The sequence below is a fragment of the Sander vitreus genome, chromosome 6, assembly GCF_031162955.1.
Source record: "Sander vitreus isolate 19-12246 chromosome 6, sanVit1, whole genome shotgun sequence".
NCBI classification, from domain to species: domain Eukaryota; kingdom Metazoa; phylum Chordata; class Actinopteri; order Perciformes; family Percidae; genus Sander; species Sander vitreus.
The window spans coordinates 4,972,284-4,998,054 of NC_135860.1; the positions used below are offsets into that span (position 1 = coordinate 4,972,284).

Sequence of the window (25,771 nt, forward strand, 5' to 3'; positions counted from 1 at the left end):
GATAGCCATCCTATCCAGTAGCTATCAATAGAGCAGCTACCCTAAACAGCTGGCCTTGTTTTCACATGTAGTTTAAATTTCATGAATCAACAATTCCCTGGCTAACGACTTACAACCGTTGTACCCGGTGTTAAATGTAAAAAACAAAAAACAAAAAAAACGGCATCATGTAAACCACAAAGCTGCAGCAACTTCCCCCAGTACACTAACTTAGGTTACTACCATTTATTTATCGGCCATGTGTGTGTGTGTTAGGAAGCAGTTTAGTTTTTTTGGAAACTGTCCTCAGTTTTGCCCGGTGACCTGTGCTTTCTTTCCAGGTCAGTGCCTTCTGCGGTCCCCGGTACTCCCAACAATGTATCCCTTACAGGAGAGGGAAGAGCTGGCGCTTCAAGCAAGTCCCTCTGGAGACTCTTCAAAACACAGTTACCATGGACACAAACTTGACCGGGAGAGGAGTGAGGAGTGTGTGTGTGTTGTGTGTACACAGTGTGTGCGAGGAAAACGAGAGGCAGAGAGGGTAAAGACAGGACTGCGTGTGTGTGTGTGTGTGTGTGTGTGTGTGTGTGTGTGTGTGTGTGTGTGTGTGTGTGTGAGGGGAGGGGGTGTGCAGGTGCAGTTTTTATGTGTGCACTGCAAAGGCTTGAAAAACTATGCTGACGTTTGGTACACATTTTCTGCTATTAAAAATAACTCCAAAGTCCAAACTTCTTTTTGATATTTAAAAACGCTTGACACTTTTAATTTTACCATTGACTTCTCCGGTGCTCACCGCCTGCAGCCGTGCGTGATTGACTGCCAGCAATCTGATCCAGTGAAAGACATTGACAACCAATAGGAAGCGGAGTGCGGCTTGTTTCCGTGGGAGGCCCCGGGAGGCGATGCCAAGCCGCTAGAAAGCAACACAGTGAGCGGGGAGAAGCGCAGGCAGCAGCCGGGATTGTGGAGATCCTGCAGCCGCTCCGTGGCACTCTGCGCGCGGATGAAAGCGAGGTCACTTGGTAAGTGCATGTGAGTTTTTCCACACTTCCTCGGCTTCATAAGTTTATTTTATCGTGTAAAAGATTTTTTGCCGCACCCGCTGCCGCTCACTCGCTGCTCACGAAATTACGCACGAAATTTGCAGATTGTCAACTTAACTTTACAGCATCGCCGGAGGTGTTGTCGGTCTTAAAACTGTAGCAATTGGTTTTTAAACTGAACTGTGCCTTAATGAATGAAACATCCATTTATCACCTCTTTCTTTCTGCTTTCTATCCATGTCACTATTTGAAGGGTGACCGGACAGGGGACTTTGGAGATCGCTCGTCAATTAAAGCCACAGCGGTGCAGAATGGATAGATTTCACGACCAGCAAGTGCCTTACTGTAACTCCAAAGTGAGTTATCATTGACCAAAACAAACTTTGAAGCAAATCAAATAGCAGATGCAGATATTTCACATCATCTCCAATTCCTTTGCTTGTTCTAAACGTCAAATCTTCTCTCTAATACTTTTCTATTTGTTCTGATCTCATCCGTCTTTCTTCCTGCTGCTGCCAAGACTAATTTCTCCCTCAGGGACCATTTAGGTTTCATCTAATAATCAAAGATAAACAGCTAAACAAGGTGCCCACTACTATACAATAGTAGTTTTATTGGTCATGCACCATCTTACAACTTGTTAATTATGCCTGATGAGGTCCCTTTGCATGGCTTTAGAAGTGTGTGAGGCATCAATGAGTGGCTCATTGAGCTCTTTTTAGTTGCATGTGTGCTGCAGCCAACAACAGAATCACTGCTCCAATGAGGAAAACAATGAATTGATTTGTGTCCTCTTTTTCTTTTCTTTTTGTGCAGAAGCCGCAAGAAAAGACAACGAGCTGCGAGAGGCCAGCAAATGACAGAAAGAGAAAATTCATTAAGTCCGACCTGGCTCTGGACACTGAAGGTAGGCAGAGGGCAGAGGGAGAAGTTAATTTCACGGCTCCTAAACATTTAGCAAAATTCAATTGGTTTGTGGCCACCTGCACTGCTAACTACAGAATCTCAATTACAACACAGCGACCTGTGATTATTCTCACAAGCCTCTGTCAGTGGTCAGAGACACAAATTGACTTGTTATTAGCTGCACACGTGCCCACTGAGCTCCAATGGCTCTAACGGCATATCAGTCCCGCCGTTATGAAGTCATTTGTTTCTGATGCTCCTCCAGGGCTTTGACTGTGTTTTTTAACTGCCTTCAAGCCCTGTTCTCTGCTTCGGTTCCCCCCTTTCAGAGCTCTTCCAGGACCTCAGTCAGCTGCAGGAGACTTGGCTGGCAGAAGGTGAGTGTTTTAAATCTCGGGCAAAGAAAGGAGGAGAGATGGGTAAAAAATGAATAGGTTGTGAGGGGGGAGAAAAAAGCTGCCTGGAGTTACAAGCCTAGCGTCGCAGTCCAATTAAAAGCCTGTGTGGAAGAGGCACCTTGTGTGTCATGCATACATTAGAGACTGTGAGCGAGGGGTCTTGAGGGAGACAGAGGAGGCTCTACCCAGAGAGTGTCATCACAAATTACCAGGAGAAGGCTCTCCGACGCTCACTGTCTCTTCTGCTTTTGGCAGGAGCTAACACGCTGCACGCCAGCAGCCGCCACCACCTCCACCAGAGCTCTGCTGTAACCAGTTCTCTCTCTCTCTCTCTCTCTCTTTCTCCCTCTCTCTCTCTCTCTCTCTTTCTCATTTGCTCTCTCTCTCTCTCATTTCCTCTCTCTCTCTTTTCCTCTCTCTCTCTCTCTCTCTCTCTCTCTCTCTCTCTCTCGTTGCTTCCTCTCAGCACACCTCTCTATCTTCTCCAGCTGTACCATCACCTTGTCTTCTTCAATTTCATTTCTTGGTGGCAAAAAAAAGAATGGATCTATAATTTTTCTTATAATCGCAGACTTTTTCAAACACCAGAATCAGTCTCTCAAAGCAACGATTGATTTAAAAAAAAATATTTATCCATTTCTTTGCTTTTTTTATATATTTTTTTCTCTAATGGCAAGACTTGCTCATTGTGGTCTAACTGAGACGTGATGCTTCAGGATTTAAGTGCGAGTGTCCTCTTTCCACCGTGTCTGCAGCACCGAAGTTTTGGTTAGTGGTGAATATTGTTCATCTTATTTTAACTTTGAATTGCTTTGATGTGCATGTGCATGTTCCACTCTTCTTTGCCTGACTTTTGTATTTGGATCTCACTAAGATGCAACTCGCTTTGAATATTGCATGTAATCTTGAAAGTTTATGTCAGTAGAGTTCAATTTTACAGTGAAAAGTAGAACGTTTTCAGCGTTATTGGAAGTAGTTGTTGATTTGAAATTCAGACAGATTGTAAAGTTGTATAGTGTGAAAACACATAATTGCTTGTAAAGGGTGATTTAAACTAGTTTTTGCATGTATAAAAATCGGAAAAGTAAAACAAATTTCCAGAATTTCCTCTGCAAACCAAAGCACTGGTGTAAAAATGATGGGTCTTTTTGTCATTTACAGTAGTAACACAATAATTATTTTTTCTTTTATTCCACTGTACTGCTGTGAACATACAGCGTTATAAGAATCAAATGATCTAACTATTAAATACTAAATGTTAAAATATTTTTTAAGTTCAAGTGAAAAATGCTTTTGAAAAATCTGTTTTAATGTGTAAAATTAATGTTTGGCTCATTTTTGAGTCCTTTAATTGAAATTTGGATAATTAGAAATGATGAGATTAGATCGACATCTACTGTAAAAAGGCACAAATATGAGCCTTTGTTTATATTATGCTTTTTTATTTGTGTAAATAGTCATTTAGAATTAGTAATTTTAGTTTTTCAGCCATAGCATCGCAGCAATAAAATGCCAACCTCTAAAAGGCCAGTATCTGTTTTAACACATAGTCAGTGCTCAGGTTGTAAAGCCATAACTCTAGTTGTAAAGTAGAACCCTTAAGTGAACAGCATAATTGAATCATCTTCAGTACTTTTTTTTTAAAAATTTAAATAAGGATTGAGTCGTAATACATCCCCTAGAAAGGTGTCTAGAGAAATTTTAGCTTGCACCTTCACACAGGTGAATAAGACTCTCAATCATTTATAGGCTCCATCTATTCTTTAACACATTTGAAAATGCTCGCAGTGCAATCCAAAGCTTTTAAAAAATGGAAAGTATGCTTTGAAAAAGCTATTGGAGTAGTTGAGCCGAATCTGAGCAGCAGTTAGATTATGAGGCGGCGCCGCGCACACCGCAGGGCGTGTAAAAAGAATAAGACACGATTTTAATATTTCAGTATCCAAAGTGAGAAAAGAGAGGGCGGCGGCTGATAAGAGGTATTACTGTTAAAGATTACAGTTCTGCCTGTCATGGATCAATGTGATGATGGACGCTTCAAGGTTGTAGATTTAATGAATGACTTCCTGTCCATTAAGATGAAAAGGAATACCTTCCCATTTCTAAGATTTATTAGTTCAGGTAATTGGAACAAGAGGAGGAATTAGGAGAGACGGACTGAATTTCCGACTCAAAGACCGAGAGGTTAAGGGTGTTCGTCAGCAGACAGCCGTATGTTTGACCCCCACAAACCACTTCTGCCATCCACCTCCACCCAAGTTTTTTTTTAGACTTCCCTTTTCTTGCCAGGAGAAAAAAAAAAAGTCTCATTCTTTAGAAATTTCTCTACTTTTTTTTGTTGCTTTTGCTTACGCAATGATGTCGCTGGTGCTGACAGCATAATTTGTCTTTGGAATCAGCGCAGGCAAAATGTTAGATTTGTTTGAAACTCAACCTCGCACACACAGCTGTGTGAGGTTTATGGAACGCCTCCGATATTCTCTCTTGCTTCTCCCGTTTTTATCCTCGATCCTTTTCCTCCCTTCTGTACTTTTCCCTCTCTTTTTTGTTCTGTTTTGTGAATGACGGCAGATTTCCAGCTCTGCCCTTCTCTCCAGGAGTTTGTTGCAGAGATCAGCTGGCTCATTCACAGACTTAGGCCGGTGACTCATCCATCCTGTTCTTCCTTTTTGGACACAGGAACACTGCTGCCTTCTTCTTCTTTTTTTTTGTCTTTTGTGTCTCATCTCGCCTCTCTTTGTCCCTTTCCAAGTTAGGTTCTGTGAAGTTTGTTTGTGTTGTGATCATGAGACAGGAGCTGTTTTCTGGGTTCCACCCTTGTTTTCGTATTTTTCATTTTTGTGTTTGGCAGATTTGGATGTTGTGGTTTTGCCTACTGAAGAGAAAAGGGGAAAAAAAAGATTAAAAGTCAAAGCATTAAGGCTTTTAGAAGTATGAGTATGATTTCTAATGTAAGGTATTTCATAGGTCTTTATATCTGTTTTTCGGTTAATATATTATTCAAATGTTCACGTCATAGCCCTTTAAGAAAGCATACAACAAAGTGAGTTCCAAAACAGGAATTTAACCAGGCTAAAATGTGACTTGTATTTAAAAGAATTGCATACAATAGACTGTTGATAGCTTTACCCACTTGACATTGTTGGGAAAATATGGAGCAATTTCGCCTCTTGATCTGTTGATTGTTTACTCTCTCTTTAATTCACACCTCTGGCAAGACAAAAAACCATCCCTAATCATATCAAGAGTGACAAAAATGGAAAATCAGGGATTTTTTTCAAGCTCTTTCGACATGTCGAAACATGCTACTGAACCTGTGATAATGAGGATCCACCTCATTGTGTGTATAAATAGACGTGCTAATGACAGATTTAAATCTTCTTTTGCCTTTCGCCAGAGAGAGGGACAAACTTGAGGGACATGGAGAACTGTCACTGAGTGTAAATATGTGTGATATAAATATGTGCATGCTTAATTGGAGCCTGAGCGGAGCAGGCTTCATTATTTTAGCATTAGCCTGAGTGCAGGGGCGTTTGACGCGCAGGTGAAGCATTGGAAGGTCTGGAACAGACCTAACTCGGTAGGTACAGGTGGATTCACCAGTAGGGAAGAAGCCAATTAGATACTGTTAACAATGGGTGTTTGGCTGCTGGCAAGGAGTGAGAGCCGAGGCTGCGGAGCAGTCAATGGACAAGGCGACCTCAGGAAGTGGATTTAGGAAGTAGATGGTCGACTAAAGCAAAATGTGAAATCCCTCACGGCCTGGAGTTTGTTGGAAAATATGGTTCATTGTACAACTTCTTTCGTAAATCATGTAAAACATATTGTTCATAACATTTCAAGGTTATCTTGTACATTGATATTGTCAGATCTGTAATTTTGGCGCATTTCCTGGTTGCTCACAGGTCATTGTTTTCTAATATCAAGCCATAGAAGTCTAATTTTATTAAAAAATAAGAGAGAAAATCTGAATCTGGTGTCTAAGTTTCAATAAAAATCAACCTGTTTTAAACAAAAATTTAGATTGCGAGTGTCTGTGTGTTGATACAAGACCGTTAGGGCAGATTGTTGCAATAGAATAAAGAAAGATTCTTTGAGATTTAATTTATTTTAATGTATTGACAAGAAGCCCTAAAAGTGTTCAGGAAAAAGTCAATTAGAACTACAACTGGACAATCTTCCTCTGTGGATGAAGGTTGTGTAACACGATACGAAAGCACCAGAATTACTACTGAATGGACTTTGAGATTGACTTTTGCGATGGTTTTGGCTGGTAAAATCTCATTTGATTCATGATTTTTTGTTAAAGAGATTTATTTTTTTTCTGAAAGGAAAAAGCATCATAATTGTATTTTTCACTTTGACAAAAATAAGACTTCTAGGATTTAATAATAGACACAAATTACTCCATAAGATAAAGATTCTTCTGTCACGACCCAGAGGCTGTTGAAGCATATAAAATCTTATTGAACTTTTTTTTTTTTTAATAAAGAAAACATGGGTGCCAGCAAAAAAAAAAAGTACTCCTTGCCCTGATTTCCTGTAGAACATATTTTCCGCAGCTGTGTTCTTTAACCGGCAGCAGAGACAAACAATACTGGGATAAGCCAACCTACTATCCCAGGAGGAGGGTATTGGGCTGTACAGAGCTGTGATCAATGCTGCGTTGTCCATCAACATCAGAAACAATCATTCCCTTTCTTCTTCTCTGCTCGTGTCTTTAGCTCAAGTTCCCGACAATGACGAGCAGTTCGTTCCAGACTTCCAGACTGAAAACTGTGAGTAAGAGACCACGTCGCTTTTCTCTGTGTCTCTGTGTGTTTGTGTGCATGCGTTAGTGCTTGTGTGCTTGTATGTGTGTGAACATCTGTAGTGTTTTTTTTTTTTTTTTTTTTCACTCGACTGGTGTGTTTGTACTCGAGGAGAGTGCATGTGGTGGTGTGTGTTTTTGCGTGTCTCTCGGTACCCTCACCTTTGCTCGCACAAGTGCTTTCTGGAGAGCTGCAGCAGTCTTGCAGGTCTGCAGACAGGTGCATGGGTAGGTGTCTCCCTCTCTCTCCCCCTCTCTCTATATATGTATATATATATATATATATATATATATATATATATATCTGTCTCTCCGTTACCTCTGTTAACTATGTACCTCTCACCACCGCTGAGATATTATTGGAACTGTTATTTATTTGCATAAACATCAGAATATTGTGGTAGATTTTTTTTTAGGGGGTTGAAGTGATATTTTTAACTCCAGTTAGGACAAACCGCTGTCAATTGATGGCTGTTTTGAATTTTTTTAGAATAAAATCGTGCTGCTACATGACCTTTCCTCAAAGTGCTTTTTGTGCAAACCATCCAGTGTGGTTAGATTTTCTAAATCCGGCAGTTTAATATTAGTAAATACAACATGTATCCTTTTCAGTTGAAGGCTTTTTTAGCCTCCTGGTATAAAGCATGAAAACCAGCATACTTTTATTTCCTCCTTTCTCTATTTTTTTTCCTGAAATATAACAAACACAGTTTCTAAGAATACTCCCTAAGAGTTTGATAAAAAAAAATATATATATGGCCAGATTTGACACTGGCAGTGATAAAGGATGAGGTAGTTAGTCGTTCTTTACCTGGTTGTGCTTGGTGGTTGCACACGGTGACTGGTGACTTGGCACGGCCCACTTTTAGAGGAAGTAGTGCCAAGGTGGGGACAGAAATGGAGTGAGTGGAGCTCAGTGGGACCCAGAGCGAGCACATGTCTTTCAGATGAGCCAAAACGCCCATGAAACTGTGAGAAAAGACACAAAACAAGTATTCCCTATGTCCTCAACACTCTTTAACCTGGAAACAAAGTTGGACAAAATGCAGAAGTGAGGAACTAGAACAAAGAGAAACCGACCTTTTAGTTTTACAGTAGATCGTAAGATTTTGAAAACATTTGATTAAGCAGCAATGGGTCTGACATTAAGCTAGATCACAGATCTTTTAACCCCTTGTGAGCCAGATCACAGCCCGAGATCCTCAGCAGGTTCCTGTTTGTTGCCTAGATTAAAAACCAGAGGGGGGGGTTCTATGCTTTCTCTCTCTCTCTTTTTAACAACAATTCTCAGACTGACGTGAACAGTATTGTTGTTTTAAACACTTTAAACACAAGAAAAATCTTGCACCTGTGATACAAACTTTATGCACGCCTTCAAATGTCTTACCCGTATTTTGCAACTTTTGTTGTTGATTTTGTTGAATATTCCTAATGAATTTATTTATTTAGCGCTATTTTTGCTCCATAGAATGACACAATTAATCCTCATCCTCCTTTATGTCCTTGAAATGTTTTGCCCTCCCAAATCCTTTCCTTTCATCTGGCTTGGTTTTGTATTTTAACCACAACAGTAAACTAAGAAACCTGACCTTTGGGTGTGAATAAGCTTACCCTAAAATCCAAGATGGAGGAGCGGCGTGGTGTACAGTAGAGAGAACCAGAGGTCACCGAGACTGTCCCGTTGTCCTTCAGAGGTAGCCAGGGTGGGTGGCCACGGTGGCAGGAGACTGCTGACCATCTGAATTGTCCTGTTGGCAAACCGGCAGCAGACTGGAGAGGCACTAACAGATGGCGGGAGGGTGAGGGCACCGTGGTTGGGCGCTCGAGCAGGCATCCCAGCCGGCAGCTCTCCCATATGGGTTTCACCGAGCCGAGAGATGGAGTGGCGGACTGTGAGGTAGAGACAGAGATGAAGATGGAAAGAGATATAGCTAGAAGGTGTAAGATTAAGGAGAGACAGCAAGTACGGTTGGAAGTAATTACCTGTAGGGAATCTCATTACTGCAACAAAGCAGCTTTGATGTGTACAGGATAAGCCTGGCAATATACTATATTCTCCTTATTGTCAACAAATCTCATGAAAAGACAGGAAACGGACGCAAATTAGCATGCAGTTTACCTCTATTCCAGAATGTTAACTCATGCAGCCTGACCCTGATACAGCAGGTCTGGCAATGAAAGACTAGTGTTAATTGTAAATGCTGAAAAATGTCTGTGATAGTAGCATAGTTAGCATTAGCCAGAAAATTGTTAGCCTGATTGTTTGCCAGCTAGTTTTCTATCTCAGCTAGCTAATTGGTAGCATTAGCAAAAAAAACAACTAGTGTACCAACCATATTATGTTTTTTATGGTAAAAACTTCTGACAGGAGTTTAATGAATTGCAGAATCTTATTTTTAGGAAACTGAATCTGAATGTTTGTGCTAATTCTCTCTTGTCTATTTTTACTATATTTGTTTACTTACTCCATTTTGAATAAGCTGCTTTTTATTTTTACGTAAATTGATTTTTACACTAGTAGTTTCCCGTCTGCTTCAATGAAATTAAAAGAAATAGTAAAGCAACACTATTTTTACATTTTTTATACACTGTTCAGTTGACTAGAATGAGAATTAAAGGTGGAAACAGAAGAAAAAAAATTGAAGGAGAGAGGGAGAAAGTGTTGAGGAATTCTGTAGGTTCAAAGATTGTATCAGAAAGGCAGGTTGGAAATTCCTTACCCTGAGTGTTATTTTATATTTTCATGGCCTCAGATTTATCACCTCTCGAGAAGCTATGGCAGTTTGTCTCAATGTCGACTTCGCACTCTCCATCCGTGCAGCACAGAAGCAGCATGTGAGCGGCCTCGAAGCGAAAGTGTCCTCAGGCTGAAGGAGGAGAAGGAACATTTTCTTTGTCTCAAACTCCAACACAGATGCTTACCATTAGCATAACTTAGCAGGGAACGAAGGAGTAGAGGAGGTGTAAAATGAGGCCACACGTTACCAGCAGATCTGAGCCTCCGTCATTTAACAGCAAAGGCGAGCACCTACAGTAGGTGAAAATGGAATGGAAGGTTTTTTCGCTGTTGCCAAAAGACCTGTATTTTTTTATGAATGGACCGGAGAAATATCTGGCAAACACAGACTTTGGTTCTGCCAAAACACACCATTTGTACCTGAGAATACACAACGTTTGGGGCCAAGAGTTCTTTGATAATGTACCAAAAGGATTGCCAGAAAAATGGCAGTTAAAATATCAAATTATTAGAACTAAGTTTTGTAAGCAAATGTTAGAAGATTAAACAAATCTTGGACCCTACATCTTTCCTTACATGTATGACAAAGCTAAAACAAAGAATTGTTTTTCAGATTTGTATTAAATCTTTACTCCAAAGAAAATTGCAGAATATTTGAGTTAATGGCACAGAAGAAACAAAAGCAAAAAAAAACATTTGCATTCAAAATAGACCCAGTAATTGTTTTAACTGCCTCTACTTTTAAACACCCAACCATCTCGGTGAATCAATATGTAGATAATGAGAGCAATCAAGCAGTGATGGGCATGACATTCTGGACTAAAAAGGAAGTCTCTGTTTTAGTCAGAGGCAATGCCCTCACTATTGATTTGTGTACCTTGGCACCCCACTGACGAAATCTATAGTGACATTTCCATTTCTAATTTAAGGCTCTGCGCTGCAGCACACGCAGAGCTATTGTTAATAGCTGATGTGACGCATAGAGTTGAACGCAGCATTTTTACGGACACGTGTAAATTGAATAAAGTGATGTGGATTGAGTGTTGAACGAAGAAAATAAATGTAGTCTAGCATGAGGTGATCTGCATGCCAGAAGCTAGGGGGAGTTGTCCTGAACTCAGAAAACAAAACAAATGGATGTTTATTGTAGTGTGAATATAGTGACACTGATTGTGATCTCGACATTCAAAACTAAGATATTGTTTTGACTCTGCAAGCCGTTAACGAGACTCTGCCATGCCAGCGTCGTCAAAGGTCTCCCCTCAGGAAGTGTCTCTTTGACCTGCGATCGATGACCCGGAAAGGTCAGGCCCCCAGCGAGGGCTGCGAACAACCCCGGGGCTTTGTCATGCCGGGCCCGTGTGGCCCGTCCCCCAGGGGCTCGGCTGTGCGTCAGATGGGGGTGTTGGCAGATCGACCCCTGCTCGTACGGCAGCTGTCAGTCAGCCAAGGAAAAACTCCCCAAAACATCCTCCTCCCTCATCTCCTTGCAGCCGTAGAGACCGTCGGGACTCTAGGTGTATTTATAAGAAAAATACTCCCAAACCACAGATTCGAGTCTTTTGGGTCATCAAATGTCTAGATGTTTGGACTTTCGTTGAACCAGGAGTTGATGGATTTCCTTTTCCCATTCATAATTTCAGGTTGTTTTGTTTTTAACTCGGGCCGTCTCTTAGCCTGAAACGTAATTCAAAAATCATTCCCCTCAACTGTGGGATGCTGTGGGGGGGCCTCACCGCTGCTTTGTGTGCAGTCGCGGTGAGACGGCGATCGGCGGGGCAACCCGAGCCTGACTTCATTCTGACTAACTGGGTTTTCGTCAGAAGCGCAGCCAATTGGATTAGCGTTGATCATGACTTGAGATGATGGCATGTTAATCAGGACTGATCAGGCACTTAACAGCCTCTCAGATGCACCAGGCTCACTGTGGGGCCATAGGTAGAGAGCGCAGACCCCCCCCACCCCCTTCAGATCAATGAGCCCTTTTGTTGTCGTCTGGAACGTATTGACAGCCAGCTGAAAGCAGATAAAGCATTTATAGCAGCGCGCCGCACACCCAGTTTTATGATTGTCATATTTCACTAACAGAGTCCCTGTCAGGAAAAAGCCGAACAAATGAGATTTGAAGTGAGTTGTTTGTGTAAGTGATGTCAAAGAGATGTCAAATCTGTTGGTGGACGGATGCTTTGAAAAGCCTTATCTATCATGAATTCTCTTAATCAGTGATGGCCTGGTATTGGCCTGGTATATCTGTACTGCGATACGGCTGTTTTCCAATGTGGGGAAAGCTGCTGCATGTGGCCCATACTGTAGTACACAGAAGAAGGGTTGGACAGCTTTGTCCTTTTGTGAAATACTGTCTAATGGACTGTCACATCATCCACTACAGGTACATAAAGCAAGTGATTAAAACCAAAAGCAAAATGTATTAATTTGATTGTTTTTTATAAATGATTTGCAGGATGTGACGTAAATGAGGATAGAGGTGGTGGCTCAACCTGCATTAAACAGCTGCTAATTCTAAAAGTTAAAAATGAATAAAGTCAATTGAGTGAATTTCAGTCCAGTGATAGTATAAATGCTTTTTCAGGGGCTTATTTACCCTGCCTAAAATAATATTCTGCTTAAAAACTTAAAAACTGAGCACTGAAAAAAACAAACTCATCTGCAACTTCATTACAAAATATAATTTGCACCTGCATTCAAAACCCCCATTATTTGATACCTACAGTAACAAGTTGCTCTTTGATAGGGAGGTGGTTTATTGTCATTCAGTATCTGAATTAGTTTTTCTCCATTTTTCTCCCTCTCTCCCGGTGTGTAGTGGCTTTCCACGGACTGCAGCTGAAGATCAAGAGGGAGCTGCACAGCCCGTGTTCAGAGCTGAGCTCCAACTGTAGTCAGGAACGGCCCTTCAAACTCCGGTATGGAGAGAAGTGCCCGTACAATGTCAGGTGGGCACCGCATGGCACCTAAACATACTTCCAGAAGACTTTAAATATCCCCCTGAAAGACAACTCTTTGACAATTTTAAATTGGCAACATTAAAAAGAATTACAGCCACTATTTGTTATTATAGTATTTGTTATTTGGTTCCACATTGTGCTCTTAATCAGCAACAAGAACGTTATTGTAAAATGGCGAAACTTGCAAAAAAACTAAATATATTTCAGTATTTAAGATAGTGCACCGGTCTTTATTTGAAAATGATGACATTTTTTATATTTTACACTTTGACTGAACATTAGTTTATTTTAGCCATGTTGAGTATTGAACTTCAGTTGTATGTTCTATTCATTTTCAATTGTTCGGCTCTATATTATATTAATGTTTTTTTGTTTGTTTTTTTAATCTCAAAAGGACTTTTCAAACACTTCCTAAACATTTCAAATTAGATGTACCAGATGGCATCTCTCACTTGACTTTCTAAGTTCATCCAAAACACTTTGTGACACGTACAGTCACGTAGAGTGTTTTGTTTTAGCTTCAAATGAACTGATTTGATTTGTAATACATGACATTCATTTTGCTTGCATGCTGGTATAATGACCTTGTATGCAGAGAGAAATGCTTTCACAAGTGATGAATCATATGCGTGATTCATTTGCTCACCTGGTGACAAGAAATGCAAAATCCAACATTTGGCAGAGCTTGCTTTACATAAAAATCTCCAGTCTATGCCAAGAGGTGGTGTGACGTTCCTTAGTATGTCCATTGGAACAAGTCAGCATGCATCTGAGCTAGCATTTCATTTAAAAAGGACACTGTGGAAGAACAAATGTGTGGCAAACAAAAGAGGTTAAAAATAATGTGGAGAATATAGAACATTATACCAAACCCAAAATAAATTTAACATGATAAAGTTAACCATTCACTTAGATGTATCTGTCTTTTGTTTGACAGTTTGCTAATTCAAAGATATGTGTCTCTGACATGGTGCCCTTAAGTATTGTAAAGTAAAGTAACAAAATAAGATGCAATTGCCTCAAAAACAATGAAAGAAACAATTTTTTTTTAAAACTCCCTCTCTATTTGTTCTTTCATTTCTCAAATATCTTACTGTTCATCTGTAGTATTTTCCATATTTACCTCACCTAAAGCATATCAAAAACAGAATCTGCTGCATAAGTGTATGTACAAAGCCTTACTTCAACTCATGTAAGATATAAAACAAAGCACATGATGAATTGTGTAATTAACAAATGCTCCACCATCATGAGAGCTCACATATTCAGTATGGACATCTGCAGAGAGAATCAAACCAACAAACACTGGCAGTGCTCGAAGCATATGTGACTTTTGTCTTCTGTTTGCCACAGTGCCTATGAGCAGAAGCAGCCTGCAGGAATGAAGCCCTCCAGCCCAGTGACGCCCCCCTGTAGCACCCCTGTGTCCCCCCTCCATCATGCCTCACCCACGGCAGCCCCGACACCCAAACCAGACAGGACCTACGCCCACATACCGGCCTCGCAGCCGCTCCCTGACAACGCCTACTCTATGGACCACAGGTACTGCAGCCCCACAGCCTTTTACATTTACATCTTATTTACATCTGGGGCTTTTAGCTCAGAACTGAATATATTATGATGTAGAGTTTTAGTCACAGTAGAATCTCATTGGTCGAGAGAATGTTTAGTAGGAGGAGCCAACAAACTGCAACAAATGTTATCTAAGGGCTAAATCTGAATGACAAAGATATAACTATATACTGGAAAACAAATGGCAATACCACTGTCTTAGAGTGTCAGCAAGCTACTGGAGCTTTCTTATTTAGATAACTTAGAATGGCTAGACTGCTCTTTTACTGTTGCTTGAAGTTTATAGGATGTACAACTGTGGTGTGCTGTGGTAGAAGTGGCTGTAAGGTTTGTAGCCCCAGTTTGCTGTAACCAGATTTTATTTTACAAGACTGGGCGGTACTTCTGATTAATATTTGGCCATTCATTTTATATATGTTAGTTTCTCTGTTCTCTTTTTTTCTTTTCTTTTTTTTAACTTTTCATTCTTGACCTTTGCGAGCAGTGTATTCAACACAATTATCTAAGCTAATGAAGCTTTCAGCTAAAACTTTAATCAATTAGTCGATTGACAGAAAAATAATCAGCAACTATTATGATAATCGGTTAATAATAAAAGTCACATGTCAAATTTCTAATTCTGTAGTTGCACCTTTTTAATAGTGGACATTTTCTGCTTATGTGATAGGAAAGTGAATATTTTGAGGTTTTGGACAAATAAACAATTTGAAGATGTCAAGGAGCACTTTCTGACACTTTATAGACCAAAAGATTCATCAAATAATCAAGAAAATTGGTTGCAGCCCGGCTTTCAACCACCTCTCATAGTCATTCATTCATTCTTTAATGAAAGCTAGTAACTAACCGTTGAGCAGCTGACATTATTTTTGTTACATATTGACTTATTTAAATGTGATAACTTAAATAATGTCATGTGATATGTATTATATTTTTCTAACTTGGCCTTCATTTCTTCTGCAAACAGGTTAAAAGTAAACTAAATGAAGCCCATGTCTCTTTGTGTCTGTCTAGTAATGAATCCACTGACTTTGTGGTTCTCCTCAGATTTCGACGTCAGCTCTCAGAGCCGTGCCACTCGTTCCCCTCCCCGCCGACCATTGCTCGGGACAGCCGGCCCATCTACCACAGGCAGATGTCAGAGCCCAACATCCCCTTCCCTCCTCAGGGCTTCAAGCAGGAGTATCCCGACCCCCTGTTCGAACACCCGGCTATGATGGGGGCGCCACTACCCCACACGTACCCCGCCGGCATGATGATCAAACAGGAGCCAAGGGACTTCACATACGACTCAGGTAAGAGATTTATAAAATAAAAAAATAATAATAATAATAATAATAAAAAAATAGTACTGTTTTGCTTGAACTACTCTGGTTAGTGAAAGGGTCATAAAGAGATAGCAGTCTTTTTTTTCCTGCCAGAGCGTTATCATCTCAGGAATGGGAGAAGACATGGGAGGAGGGGGTGGCGTTTATTGAGTTTGCCCATTATTAGGGCAGGGGATCTGGTTGGGCAGGGTGTCTGTGCCGGTCACCATTTCCTGTGGTGCTCTAATAGAAAAGAGGAAGGGGGGGGGAGTGGGGGCTATGCCTGGTCACAATCCAAAATCCGCCCTCCCACGCTTGTCCGCTCCCTTTAGTTAGGGAGTAAAAGGACCTAATCATCAGCCCTCAGCCTCTGTGGAGCCTGAGGCTACATCGGGACATGAATGAACATACGCCCAACTGCTGGGTTCATTCACAAGGCGGACAGAGTGGACCCAGGAGAGGCCGAGCTGGAGGAGAGTCTGTGTGACCAGTCAGGGAGAAAAGTAGCTTCTTCCTATGGCGATGACTTCTAGAAAAACACTGCAGGCCTCTTTCAGGTCTCTTTTACGCCAGACCTTTGCTTTCCTAATAGCAGCTCTGCAGTTTCTGTCGGAGAAAAGCCGAGAAACTGTGATTTTTGGTGTTTGTGTCACTCTCCGGTTGCAAGTTTACTTTGCCATAGATGTGTTTATTGAGTTTCACAACCATGTGGCTTCTAGATAAAAAAAACAAAAAACATATTTTTTTCTTGACAAACTCAAGTAGCTACCAGGTTGTGGCCCATTAGCAGAAGTCTCAAGTCTCAAGATTATGGCTGCAACTAACAAACATATCTTATTGATTTATCTATTATTTAATTTTTTTTAATCAATTATTTTGTCTGAAAGGGCAAAAAAAATCCCCCAATTAGTTTGTTTTGTCCGACCAACAGTCTAAAACCAAAAGACATGTAATTCATAATGATACACAAATATAAAAAGCTTACATTTAAAAAGTCATTTTTTGCTTGATAATTGGTTTAAACAATGAACCAATGATGAAAATGGTTATTGATTAACTGTCTGACAATAGAACACTAGTCAGGATGTTAGATGAACATTTCACTGACTTACCGTACAAAAAGTGCAGCAGTAACATAAAGTTCAATTATTAGCTTATTGTCATTACAAGCATCCAGTAGTACACACTAGAAAGGCCAGTGTACATTATAAAGATTATAAATGAAGAGAGAGGGAAGGAATATTTTGGTTTATAGTGGCCAAGTCTTGTGTCCACTACTGCGCTGTCCTGTATGTCCAAGATGGAGCATCAGAGTGAATTTATTAGCAGTCACAGTGGAGCATGTTGACTGGAGCAGGCCTGTTGGAAAGGATGGGAGGGGAGCTGGTAATTTCATTAGCAGCAATTTCCTCTACAAGCCCATTACTTTGATGAAGTTCAGAGAAATGTTTATGGGCCTAAATGAAGGGCCTCAGTCTGTTTATTGAACATTCACTTTGTAACCTGTTTGGCTGTTTTTTGATCACGAGCCATGATGAACTGTGATGTCTGTGATGTGGGAGGTTCGGACATTTACAGTAAATGGATGAGTCAATTTGGACAGTGTTGTAAAGCAAACTGGTGAATACAGGCTTCTCTTTTAGAGAATGATGTGATTAGATACGGGTAGTTAAACGATTTTAGGTACAAAATCTTTCAAATAAGATGATATTTTTGGTTTGAAAGCGATACAGAACCATGCTTATTTCTACAAAAGATCAAGGAATCTAGGTGAAAGTTTGATCTCTTGTTAAAAGTCCATGATGTCGATGAAGGGAAGAAAAAAGAAACAGATCTGTTTAATAAGTCAAGATCCATATTAGAAAGGCACCTTTCATGTGAAATAACCAAAAACAGTCTTAATTTGTCAGAAAATAGTGTGTTAATGTAAGATCCAGAGAGCCTGATTGAGAAAATTAGTTTTCAGGGCCTTTAAATCAAAAAACGACTGTTAGCTTACATGCTGCAGTGACACAATGTCCAGTAAACAAAAGTCAAAGACGCCTTCAGGTCCGTGTAGTTTTGGTCTAACGGAGAAGTGCGTAAAAGCTTCATGTTGACCCCTCGCATTATGAAAAAACTTACATCATGTCAGCTTGTGTTTTCACACAAGCGGCGTGTTTTTACTCGGTAGTAAATCTTCCTCTGAGTGGAGACGCTGGGAGCAAGTATTAGCAGGGTGATATAGTGAGCTCGCCTGTGGCTGGGAGCCATTGCTGGGGGGCAGATTCTTTAATCAGAGCCAGTGGTGCATTGAGTGAACAGGCTTTGACTGCTCTCAGATAACTGAGATAGTGTTCTTAATGCTGCCTTCGGGCCCTTTAACACCCACTCTCCCATTCTTGCCTGGCTTTCAGCAGAAGTGCCTAGCTGCCATTCTGTCTACTTACGGCAAGACGGCTATCTGGCTCACGCTAACAGGACTGAAGGTACCAACGATGATACGAGTGAATGTTGTGATTGTGCACTTTGGATTTGTGCTGAATATTATATCAAGCGCTCCTTTTTTTCCTAATCTTGTTCCAGGTTGTATGTTTGACAAAGTGGCGAGGCATTTCTACGATGATACCTGCGTGGTGCCTGAAAAGGTTGAAGGTGAGTTCTCCCCGAGTGCACTGAATGCTTTTGAAATTGAAAACTGCTTGGTGCTCAGTTGTGTCTGACCATACAGTAATGGTGTGTTTGGTGACCTCTTAGGTGACATCAAGCAGGAGTCGGGCCTGTACCGCGAGGGCCCGTCGTATCAGCGCAGAGGCTCGCTGCAGCTCTGGCAGTTCCTGGTGGCTCTGCTGGACGACCCGTCCAACTCCCACTTCATCGCCTGGACCGGCCGCGGCATGGAGTTCAAACTCATCGAGCCAGAGGAGGTGAGAGAAAAACATTATTACATTTTATTTTTTATTATTATATTGAATTTCTATAGTATTAATAATCAATTTGATATTAAGCACCTTTTACGTAACCCAAGGACACGCAAAAAAACGACATCAATAAAAATCGTATTCTTTTAATTTTTTTTATTTCTCACCACCACATTGTATTTCACTACACATATTGTTTGTGACGAACACACGTTTGAATCCTTCACTGCATTGCCCAGATAATTTAGTCCGTTGAGTCAATCGATGGAAAATTCGCAACAATTTCATCATTTATTCAAAGAAATATGCCAAATATTTGCTGGTTACAGCTTTCTAAAATTTGAGGATTTGCTGCTTTTTCAGTTTTAAATCACTGTGAACTGAATGTCTTCAGGTATTGAGCTGTTGGCGCGATTAAAAAAGCTATCTGAAGATGTCGACCTCTAGGAAGTCATGATGGCCATTTTTCACCGTTTCATAGACTGAAATATTGATCAATTAAATGTAAGATTATCAACAGATGAATTGATGAAAATAAGGTGCAGCTCTAGTTCAGTGTGTTACATTCATATCTGTGCCTGGTGGAAATGTGTATTTTCAGTATGTCACAGCCAAATTTGCATACAGCATGTTAGCAAAATAAAATAATAAACAGGTTGCGGCAAAATAAGACAATGTCGAAGGTCAACCTTTGAAGAGGAATGAATAATGTTCTCTGTTCTTAAAGTGGTAAAGTCAGGCCTGGATCTGCCATAGTAGTTTTTTTTTTATTTACCTTAAACTCAACCACAGTCATAGCAACTGACCCTTAAGGCCAGGGCCTGCTAAATATTTCACAGGACGTATTCCTAAAAATATAACCCATGTTGACGGTTGGGGCTTTTGAAATGGAAACAGAGGCTGGGTCTGTGTGCGCCCACATCACACACAGTGGGGCTCAGTCACTGCTGCTCACTGGGAGGATGGAGGAGGATGCAGGTTGCAGGCAGGGGAGGTGGGGGTGTAGAACGGAGGAGATATAGGGGTACCTGGCAGCGGTCCACACAGCCCGACAGAGTCTAGCGGCACGGGCCAGCTGCAGCTAACAGGGGGGCCCATTCATGCCATCAGGTGACCAAACCCAAACGCTTGCTTTGGGACACCGCAGACAAACGTTAGTTAGCAGCTTCTGCCTTTTCACCGGGCAGGTGTAGCATGCCAGCACAGCTTTTTTTTTTTAGGGTGAAAGGGTCCTAGAAAAGCAGAGAACGATGAACAAAAGCAGACAGCGAGAAAGGGAAGAGAGAGAAAAAGTTAAAGCTGTAGAAGCGAAGCTGATGAGAGCACTGTGGGGCTGTGGGTTTGGACTGTGAGGCCGGGTGGTGGGCGGTCTGGTAGACAGGTGCTGTAACATCTGCTGCCTCCTCCGCTGGGTGTGTGACAAGCTCCTAATGAACACATCCCCGGTCAGGTCTGCTCAGGCTGGACACACTCTAATTACCGTTATTAGGATAATATGGATTAATAAGTTTGTTTTAACATTTCAGCTGCCGCAACAGTGTTTGTCAAGGAAATCAGGCCGACCGTGCGTGTTTGTGTTTGACGCGTCTGCATTTTGGCATCCTGCTTCTCCGTTCATGTTTACCGACTGCCTTTGTGTTGTTTATCTGTGCGGTACAAAGGTGGCACGTCGGTGGGGGATACAGAAGAATCGACCAGCGATGAATTATGACAAGCTCAGCCGATCGTTGCGCTACTACTACGAGAAGGGAATCATGCAAAAGGTAAAAGAAATCTTCTATCGATTTATAGAATAAATACCAACACCAAGAAGTAAAGAACTACAATATTAAAGGAGATCCAAATCTCTGTTAAAAGGTTTTGAGCACAATTTCAAGTTCATTTACACAATAAGAGCTTGATTGATACCACCTTTGTTAAAGGAGGAGCATGTGCTAATTCCCCTCCCCTAGGTAGCCTGTATAAGGAGGTGCTGCGTCTCTAAAATGGTGAACCTCATGAAGATCAAGGCATTGAAACCTTGTTCCTGTGCACTTTATAGTTAAAGAAATGTCTTATTCAGAGCCCCTCTGTGTAATGGACATTCTGGGATGATTGAAGAGATTTTTCTGGCCTTGGTTGTGTACTGTTTTTGCAGTTAGTGCACACACAAAAATCAACATACTTAGACTTTTTTTATACGAACAGGAAATGATACAATACTTCCATTCTGACGTCAATAAATCTGCAACTTTAAAATGTCACTGACAGTTAAACTTAACAAAGAGACAGCAAAATACTCTCCCAAAACTTCCTGAAGCTGTTTCACCACCACACACAATCAGTCTTCATTTTTTCCAGCTGGGAGCAGCTCCTCCATTTCCTTTTTGCAATGCATTGTGGGAGAATAGATCACGTCAACAACATATTTTTTAATCCTTATTTAGTCACTTTTCCAGTGTGAACACACCAAGTATTCCAAACCTGCTTAGAGGTAGTATGTAGTGTGTTTTTGGGACACAGATGATGTTACTGATTAAGTTAAACCTCAAGCCGCCTACACATGATAGGCGGGAAAACCGCTTTCTGCTGGCCATTTCATTGATTTCCTACGGGGAGAGCGGTGCCGCCCGACTATGCGCTGCGCTACGGCTCGGATTTGCAGCTTTGCGCTGTGCTCAAAGTTCAAATTATTTCAACTTTGACCTAGTTGCCGCTGACCTTTTCAAAGCGCAACCAATGAGATAACAAAATGTGTTTCCTTTAGGATTTTTTTAGCAGTGGGGGCAGGTCTGTCCGAACAACAATCCCCCCTCCCCCCCCCAGCCCCGCCGCCAAATGTTTTACGTATGAAATGGAACTGACACTTCGCTGCGACACAAACAAATATATTTATTCACCTCTGTTCACACACAATGAGGCATATTTTAAGTTGTGATTGAACTGTATTTTTTGAGGAACTATAGGGCACTTAACATCTACAACAGGTCTACAAAATTAATTTTACAAGAAATCTTTCATAGGGAAACCAAAACCCAAAGTATAGAATGAAATATTACACTGACTCACTTACCGTTTTACAGATGTATGATATTAGGACGATGAGCTGACAGAACTGACAAGTTGAACGTTGTCCAATTAGAACGGACCCACCGCGGTGACGTTTTTGGTGGAGCTGTTGGTTTAATAGTCGACTTGGAAGAAAACGAACGTTTTGACAATAAACTCCATCAACACAACAGTATGTGGAGTTAAACTGGACGGGCCCAATAACCTCTGAATAGTTCTACTTGTTGTTAAATTGCAATGTGAGCGGCAGCCATGCATTATGTCGGCAGAATCATTTAAAAGGCAACCGCGTCTGCCCTATTTCTGATACCGTGCGGTGGCGGCAGAAATTTTGCCATGGCGGGCCGCCACTACAAAATCAACATAGAGGAAACACTGAACAGCTGTTGTTACCTAGCAATGGGAAATAGCTTCCTTGCCACCCTTTATGACGAATACCTGTGCTGCACTGTGCTCTCTGCGTTTTGCTCTGCGCCCTACCTAGCGGTGCGCAGAGAGCAAATCACTTATCATGTGTAGGCGGCTTTGGTGTGTGGAGCTAAAGAGTTAGTTAGCAATCAGGCAAACTTAAATGGAATTTCTTGAAAGAAGGAACTCTTAAAAAGAAAGAAATCTTCCCAATGAGATCATGTCTGCCTCTAAGAGACCAAACCACCATGCTTTGGTCACCTCACGTTGTAAACTATCTTACCTTCATCAGGGTGTCTGAGGCAGAGTACACTCTTTTTTGTAGGTTGATTTTGAAATTAGTCCATGAATATTAAGAGATGGAAGATAGAAAAGATTTGAGTGCTTTTTGAAAACTTAGGTTAAAAAAGAGAGAATTTGTCGCCTTGTTTTGACAAATGTATATTCAACCTTTTTACCCACTGATAGGTTCAGATGAACGATTGTAGTTAGTCAGAAAAGATTGCATTTATATTTTTCTTTCTTTCTCTTGGCCATTTTTGTATCCACTAAGACTAAGGGTATTTTATAAATAGTCATTTTTGAGAAAAAGATGATGATATATTCTTATATCCAGGGTGATTTGTCGTGCTTTCAGTTTGATTGGCTCCTTGCCTCGCTGTGTGTGCGTTCTCAAAGTTAGAAAAGTCCGAACCAAAATGTCCTCCTCATTTATTTTTCCCACCTCGTCCTGTCCGTCTCCGTCCAGGTGGCCGGCGAGAGATACGTCTACAAGTTTGTGTGCGACCCCGAGGCCTTGTTCTCCATGGCGTTTCCCGACAATCAGCGGCCGGTGCTGAAGACAGACATGGAGCGGCAGATCAATGAGGAGGACACGGTGCCACTGTCGCACTTTGACGAAAACATGGCCTACGTACAGGAGGGGCCCTACTGCCCGCCGCACCCCTACAGCGAGGGCTATGTTTATTAACGTCAGCCCACTCAAACACACACACACCCCTCCACTCTACCCTCTCCCGCCTCCACCGTCTACACACCTGAGACTGTCATGTCCTCTAATTCACAGCCGCTCCGGGAATAAGACTGAACACATACATGCAGCGGAGCTTCCCTTCTCTCTCACATAAACACACACACACACACACACACACACACACACACATCTTTTTTTTTGCTCTTTCTGACACACAGCGGGATGGAGAGTGCACTTTATGGACAGGAAGTGCGGTGTTAACCTGCCAGGGGCTAGCTATGTGGTTGGCTTTTTACCATTGTTTATGTTTGTACATTAATGTGGGAATCATTATGTTTTTTTATTGTCATGATTTTGAGCATGTGGTGGCCTGGTGAGACAGGACTCAACGGCTAACTCATGGTCACCCAAGGACTGAATCTAAAACTTCATGCAAAAGAAACTCGTCTACACACGTGCAGCGAAATCGAAGGATAATCGCTTCTGTTTCGACTGGTTTGTCCCTCAAAACTGCCATCCTGTACTTTCCACGCTCATTTAAAGTGAATACTGGCAATGTATTGTAACAATGCTTTTTAAGGTGAAGTGACATGATTATAGACTTGGAAAAAGTAATGTGATAACAAAAGAGACATTTAGCGACCATCAGTGAGAACTGCCTCGCTGCCAGTTTGATCACAACACCTCTTGATCTCTGCCCCTCGTCCAATCAAACTGTAGATCTCATCATGTAGCTGTTTTTGCTGTAATGACATAAACCCGTGGATCATTCTCTCAACGGCTGAAAAGCCTTGTGGGTTAGTAAAGTAAAGTAAAGACACAAGGATGCACCTCGAGTTGTGCAGATAAAAATACGACCTGTGTTTAGGATAATCAATAAAAGCTGCAGGCCGCTGTAAAATAACTCATCCACTGTAAGCGGCAGTTTTCCTTTGTATTCTGAAACGCATCAAAGCAGCAGTCATTCCTTTCTCATTCAGGTGTTTTTCAATGAATAACAGGTGAACGTGTATGTACAGTTAAAGTGGACACAGCAACCAATCAATCAACACATTCAGAATATTATTTGCATCCCCAAAAATAAAAATAAAGACATGTTATTGGCTTAAACAATAAAAAAGCTAAAAAAAAAAAAAGAAAAGTAAAGTCAAACACTGATCTTCTATTCTCTGTTTTGTTCCAGGTCAACACAAGGTGTACATTTTGCTTTGCCATTGATGGGGTTGCTTTTTTTGGTAAAAAAATAAATAAAAATATTTAGAGTTTTATAATGTGATTAAAAAAAACATTCATGTTATAACAAAGATTATGTTCCATTGTATAATCAGGTAAATGCACATTTTGTTGCTGCTTCAAGTTGTAAGTGTATTTTCTAGTCTCAAGAAAAAAGAAAGAAAACAAGTGCAGCAGTTATGACCTGCTATTCTGGATTTCTCTTTTTTTTTATTTGGTTTTTTTATTTGTTTTTTTTTTTGTTCAAATTGAGCATTAAAAAAGAATCTGGTCTGAGTTTTGTTACTCGACGTTCACATGTTTGGGACGGGATCGGCAATAGGACAAACTTCTGTAATAAAATAGCTCTGAAAAACAAAGTTATCGCCACTTTTCAGATGTTTTACGTATTTAATCATTACATAAAGGTTTTGTTGTTAAGAACTGTAGTATTTCCTGTCTTGCCAGCATCATCTATTGCAATTCTGAGGTGATATTAGCACTCAAACTTTACGTTTATCACTTCGTTCTTGGCTGAAAAGAGTTTTAGGTCATACATTTATATACTGTACGCGGAAAAAAAACAACACCAAACGTGTGTGTGTGTGTGTGTGTGTGTGTGTGTGTGTGTGTGTGTGTGTGTGAAAGACTAATAGATTATGGACTCTTGTCAATTTCCAGGTTGGAGAGAAAACTCCCAACCACAAAGCATTTAACCAAAGTGACACCTGAGGAAAAATCAATGGCTAATTTAAGACACCACTTTTTCATGTAGGTGAATTGTTTCTGCTCTTACAAGACTGGCAGTAATGAAAAAAAAACGTAACACTCCCTTTAAAGTTATTATTTCCTTCTGCAAAGTGTCACTATTGCTAAAAAATCAATGACTAATTTAAGGAAGCATTGTTTAATTGCTTCCACTGATGGGAAAAATGAAAACGGATGTGTAAGTAATGAAAAAGCACTACTTGCCTTAATTTGTCAGAGCAGGTTACAAGCCAACCCTGTTAGAGTCCCCACTCTTAGATTTTTTTTTATTGATTGTGTGTAGAGCAGGGAATTGCCCTTAACTTAAAACACCTGATTACTTCCCTGAGGATATCTAACAACATCTAATCCGACATGTACAAACCCGAAAACAGCAGTAAAGCTTTTAATATGATGAATGACACTTCTAATTTGGGTTTTCCCTTTTATAATGGCAATAATCTGTAGTAATAACCTGCCTGTTGTTCACCAGTGAAAAAGTACTGTACACATAACATTACTCAAAGTGCATTATAAAAAGATGCCACAAACAACATAATCTAAGTTTAATTCTATCAGTGCAGTTTGCTCAAGGAAGTCCTCACATATTGTACAGTAATTCCTAAAAATCACTTCTAATTTTATAAACACAATCTCAGATGAAGCTTCTTTTTGATGAAACTGCGCTTTGTAATAATTGGAACATTTTACAGACTTTCTAGCAGTGGCGTAAAGCACATTTACTTTAAGTACAATCTGAGGTACTTT

The 25,771-nt window shown here is 40.7% G+C and overlaps 1 protein-coding gene across 1 annotated transcript; it reads left to right on the forward strand.

The window, feature by feature from the left end:
- The first annotated feature begins 920 nt into the window (after nucleotides 1–920).
- etv1 (ETS variant transcription factor 1) lies at nucleotides 921–24,621 on the forward strand. The gene is made up of 13 exons (XM_078251791.1): nucleotides 921–1,001; nucleotides 1,276–1,378; nucleotides 1,839–1,929; nucleotides 2,258–2,305; nucleotides 7,051–7,104; nucleotides 12,698–12,827; nucleotides 14,193–14,381; nucleotides 15,456–15,703; nucleotides 18,112–18,183; nucleotides 18,281–18,349; nucleotides 18,452–18,621; nucleotides 20,277–20,378; nucleotides 22,820–24,621. The coding sequence occupies exons 2-13, from the start codon at nucleotides 1,334–1,336 to the stop codon at nucleotides 23,039–23,041; spliced, it is 1,440 nt and encodes a 479-aa protein (XP_078107917.1). The 5' UTR covers nucleotides 921–1,001; nucleotides 1,276–1,333; the 3' UTR covers nucleotides 23,042–24,621.
- Nucleotides 24,622–25,771: the final 1,150 nt, after the last annotated feature.

What these genes read in the sequence shown, in the direction of transcription:
- etv1 (XM_078251791.1), top strand. Translation starts at nt 1,334, where the DNA reads ATGGATAGATTTCACGACCAGCAAGTGCCTTACTGTAACTCCAAA. An exon ending in CCTGGCTCTGGACACTGAAG is followed by an intron (nt 1,930 to 2,257) that starts GTAGGCAGAGGG and finishes CCCCCCTTTCAG; the next exon opens with AGCTCTTCCAGGACCTCAGT. An exon ending in GGTGCCTGAAAAGGTTGAAG is followed by an intron (nt 18,350 to 18,451) that starts GTGAGTTCTCCC and finishes GTGACCTCTTAG; the next exon opens with GTGACATCAAGCAGGAGTCG.